Below are 5,000 nucleotides of genomic sequence, written 5' to 3'. Positions count from 1 at the left end.
TTGTGCTATTATATAGATTCAACTGGTTTAGTGAATAGTTGGAACGAATATGTAGTAGAATTTTTTACTCTCTGGAGCTGGAATTTTCCACCTCCGATGTGGCCCTAGTGGTGTGACCAACTGTCAGGCGTCAAGGAAATGGACCATGGAAGTGTTGGGCTGGGTGTGACCGAGAGAATGTGAGAGGTGAGGTGAGTGATGAGTCACACTGGACGTGCGAGACGCCTGAGTGAGAGTCCTGGAGAGAGAAGGGAACCCAGGTGTCAGCCAGGAGGTGTATAGTGGCAGCATCACACACACACACACACACACACACACACACACACACACACACACACACACACACACACACACACTGGGATGGAAGGGTTAAAGAATGGAGTGGATGGACGGATGGATGGATGGATGGAGGAATGTATGGATCGATGGAAGGATGTATAAGTAAATATATGCTGGTATGGATGGATGAATGGATAAATATACATATGGAGGTATGGATCGATGGAGGGATGAATGGATGGAGGAATGGATGGATGGAGAGATGGATGGATGGAGGAAGGCAACACCTGCTGCAGTGCCTCCAGGGCTCTGCTCACTGAGCCGAGTGGATAGTCAGAGGTCAGCAGACTGGGCAGAAGACCGAAGAACCGAAAAAGGAAGAGGGATTCAGGCCATCAGGCGATGCCATCAGGCGATCCTTCCAAAGAGGTCAAATGGTGCAATGTATCAGTGCCATTGGTGATGGTTGCAATGCAAATTTTTGTAAATTGATAGTTTAGCAATTTGGTGAATTGCTATAGTTTAAAGTGTTAGCGCTGCTAGCATGACATAAGGCGACTAACACAAAAGTCCCACAAAATCAGGGATGCGTAAGAATAGAAATTGTTAGACATGAAATACCTGAAAGCATGACTGAGTGTGTCCCTTACTTACTCTAGGATGTCATGGAGAATTGCCAGTTAAACATTACTGGTTAGAATTGGTCGTCCCATTGTATCCAGTAATGGCTCCTTAACCGAACCGCTATCAAAATTCATTGATACCCATATTAGGCCTCTCGTGGAAAGCCTACCTTGAAACGATAACAAATGTCAGCTTGGACGGTGATGACATATTTTTAGTCGCTATGGACGTAGCCAGCCTCTACACTAATATCCCTCATGACATTGGCCTGACAGCCCTTGAGTTTTTTTCTCAACTCTCACAATGATTGTTCCCCACCCACAGCCTTTTTGTGTGATATGGCCATATTGGTATTAACTAAAAATTACTTTCTATTTAACAAGGACTATTTCCTTTAGATTCAAGGTACGGTGATGGGTGCTGCCTTCGCACCAGATTACGCCAACCTCTTCATGGGTTTTCTTGAGCACAGGCATATCCATATGAATAACCCTTTTGCCAGTAACATCTTACTGTTCAAGCGCTACATTGATGATTTGTTTTTGATATGGAGAGGTACTGAGTAATCTAATTTCCACCGATACATGAACAACCTTGTGGACTCCATTAATTTCAGCCTTGAGTATGGCAGGGATCGGATACATTTCCTTGACACCTGGGCAGTGCGGGACACCAAGAGGTCATACACTACACTATACAGAAAACCCACTGACAAAAACAGCTTTTTGCATGTGTTTCCACCCACAGCCAAGCATTTGTTGAATTGAGTGTTTGACTTCATGTGGGCCATGTAAGGTTGCACCCTTTCTGTTGTCGCTAAGCCTGGCTAGTTTCATCCAGAGGTCATTCATTATGCAACCATGGCTGGGAAACTGCAGATTGGGCTTCAGGAGGTAATACCTCCATTCTGTGCCTTGTGCGAGCATACAGGAAACCCTGGGAAGAACAAGGGATACATGGGAGTATCTGTGGGCAGGCCGGCACACAACCCTGCTCCCTTTTACCCGCTACCTCGTTTGAAGTCCTGTCAGCATTGGAGAAGCCAAAGCTCCATTGCTGGCTCTCTCTGTGTGTGTGTGTGTGTGTGTGTGTGTGTGCGTGTGTGTGTGTGTGTGTGTGTGTGTGTGTGTGTGTGTGTGTGTGTGTGTGTGCGTGTGTGTGCGTGTGTTTCTGTGTATGTATGTGTGTGTGTGCTTCTCTCTCTGTGTCTGTGTGTGTGTGTGTGTGTGTGTGTGTGTGTGTGTGTGTGTGTGTGTGTGTGTGTGTGTATTGTGCATGTGAATGTGTATGTGTATGTGTGTGTGTACTTCTCAATGTGTGTGTGAGTGTGTACTTCTCAATGTGTGTGTCAGTGTATGTGTGTGTGTGTGTGTGTGTGTGTGTGTGTGTGTGTGTGTGTGTGTGTGTGTGTGTGTGTGTGTGTGTGTGTGTGTGTGTGTCGGGTGTCGGAGGCACAAGGCCCTGGCCAACGTTATCTCCCCGCAAACAGGCTGCCCTGAGCTGGATGCTGAGGCGGCCTCGGCCCACTGGGAAGACACTGTGCAATGTGTGGGGATGGCTAAAGAAGCAGAAGCAAGAACGCATTGTCCATCACGGCTGTGTGTGTGTGTGTGTGTGTGTGAGTGTGTGTGTGTGTGTGTGTGTGTGTATGTGTGTGTGTGTGTAGTTTTTAGAAGTATCGTTGGAAGTATTTTGTGGTTTATTAAGCATTTACAAAACATTTGAAACGTCTTATAAACTATGTAAGGGAGGTGTCCTGATATACAGAATTAATGGACGAGGCAGAGGCAAAGAAGTCCATCACACAAAGGAAAGCCGACTTGTTCATTTTATTGTACTACTTTCTTTGGTCACTCACAATGATAACCAAATCTTAGGGCGTAGCACTTTGGTGATAACGGTGGGTAGTTGTTTACAGTTGATTCCATTGTTGCTGCTTTCTAGTTCAACCATCATTTAGTATGGTTGTTACCATTCAAAGAGCATTGATATGGAACTGTGATCTACTTCATAGGTGTCCCGATAAACATTATTAATAGCACCTTGTCAGCCAATCAGAAAATAGTATTTCTTGTCTCCAGAGGATAATTGTAAATAATAAATAACTGATTTTGTCTGTCTTACCTGTTGTACAATGGTGGTCAACTCTAGACACAGCTGAACTATGTTGTTCTTGAGCAGTGAGTATTCAGTCACACTGACGAATGGGGACCTGGAAGATTCAAAAACAAAATATGAATTGACAATGTATTATCTTAAATCCATATTCAGAGATTTAGAAGATATTCCTTTATGTAATACAGTAATACTACAAAAACAATAGCAGTTGTATAACTGTAATGGTTACACTTAACAAAGCTAGTTGGCTAAGTGGCTACAGTAGAACGCAATATGTTGTTTATTATGAAGCATGCTCTATGTTAATGGGATGATTGAGCATGATTAATAATATATTATAGGACTTTGTTTATAAACTGTATATGACAATGTAATATCAACTCCCTTGATGCACGTATTAACACTGGTGTACGTTGCAGACACCCATAAAGCACATCATGATGTCATGTATGGGCGGCTCATGAAGACAGGTGTCTCCCATCACTCTCAGCCCTGCCTGAAGTCTCTCTGTTCTCGGATTGCCGCCAACTCAGTGACCTGAATTTGCAGTGGGTGATTTACTTCCAGACAAAGAAGCACTCACACACAGACACACACACCCACACCCACACACACACACATCACCTGCCTGAACACTGGCGGAGATGACATGCCTTGCTGCCTGGTTGCCCAGGATGACTGCTACACCGGCGGGACCGGTCAGGCCACAGGCCTGAGCTGCTTGGCTAATTATGGGCTTGTGTCAATCAAATATACGGTGAAGGATTTTGTCTTTTGTCTACTGTGATTGCAATGAGTGGTTAAAAGTAATGTGGCTAAGTGTATGTTTGTAGGCCTATGTATTGAGTCTTAATCCTTAATCCTTAATCCGTATTTTTTGTGACACTGCAAACAGAGCAAACAGATCTATCTATCCATCGATATATCTATCTATTTATCTATCAATTTATCTATCTATCTCGCTACCTAAGAATAATAAGGTTCTATCTGACATTTTTGTCAAAATTGAGATATTTACATATTTTTATTCTTTGAAAGTTTCTTAAATTCAGATGAGGTGTTTCTTAAAGTTGTGTACATATTTGGACTTTATATCAAAAAGAACTTGTTCCATTTACCATGTAACTCTATGGAATTCTAAAACTTTGAAGCTCAATATCTCATAACTACTCAAAACGCAGATAGAATCTTATTATTCTAAGGTAGCGATATCTATCTATCTATCTATCTATCTATCTATCTATCTATCTATATATTATCTATCTATCTATTTACGCACAGGAGGGAATAATATGCGACTATTAAGCATTTCAGCCTCTGCCGTCCACACTAAAGGGAAATGTGATGGGTTAACTGCAGTGCTGGATGTATAGCAGTGCAGTTATTTTTGGTTAGTCATGGATTTTTCTTAAGTCGGCACTTGGCTGAGGCTAAAAATATCTCACCACAGGGGAGACATTCAGTAACTTCTTCTGACACTTCATTTACATTCCTGCTGTCTGCTGAGGAGTAGACCATTTTTAGAGACCAATTTCAATCTATTCTCTTTCATCCGAAATACCAATAGTTCTCCAACATGTGTTGATGAGCCAGAAGGTCAATACGGATGCTTATGCTGAACTTAAGTGATACAATACAATACATGCCATACTGTAACTTGTTTTCTGGATATCACTGTCTCCTAACACAAAATGACTCCTATGAGATAGAGAATCTCTCTCTCACTTCCTCTCTTCCTCTCTCTCTCTCTCTCTCTCTCGCTCTCACACACACACACACACACACACAAACACACACACACACACACTCACACACCTGTCCAGCCAGGCCAGGAGGTTCTTGGCCGCCCCGATCAGGTCCACCACTGAGGTGAGAAAGTCGTTTGGGAGCCGGCGTGAGGCCCGGCCGTCGTAGTGACCCCCGCGGCGCCGTCCCAGGATGAAGTTCTGTAGGTTCTTGGCAGAGGCGTTGAGTTTGTG

At 43.4% G+C, this 5,000-nt stretch overlaps 1 protein-coding gene across 3 annotated transcripts in view; it reads right to left on the bottom strand.

The window, feature by feature from the left end:
- The window catches only part of LOC121694765 (connector enhancer of kinase suppressor of ras 2-like), a 93,245-nt gene that overhangs the window by 61,287 nt on the left and 26,958 nt on the right, over positions 1-5,000 (bottom strand). For all 3 annotated transcript variants that reach the window (XM_042075093.1, XM_042075094.1, XM_042075095.1), the window contains exons 3-4: positions 4,837-5,000; positions 3,028-3,115 (exon numbers count right to left, since the gene is read on the bottom strand). The exon at positions 4,837-5,000 is cut by the window's right edge and continues 39 nt beyond it. In XM_042075093.1, the coding sequence (XP_041931027.1) occupies positions 3,028-3,115; positions 4,837-5,000 (252 nt within the window). The remainder of the gene's footprint in view (positions 1-3,027; positions 3,116-4,836) is intronic.

Source organism: Alosa sapidissima, chromosome 20, assembly GCF_018492685.1.
Source record: "Alosa sapidissima isolate fAloSap1 chromosome 20, fAloSap1.pri, whole genome shotgun sequence".
NCBI lineage: Eukaryota > Metazoa > Chordata > Actinopteri > Clupeiformes > Clupeidae > Alosa > Alosa sapidissima.
The sequence above is the reverse complement of the archived record's forward strand: the minus strand, read 5'-3'. Positions and strand labels throughout refer to the sequence as shown.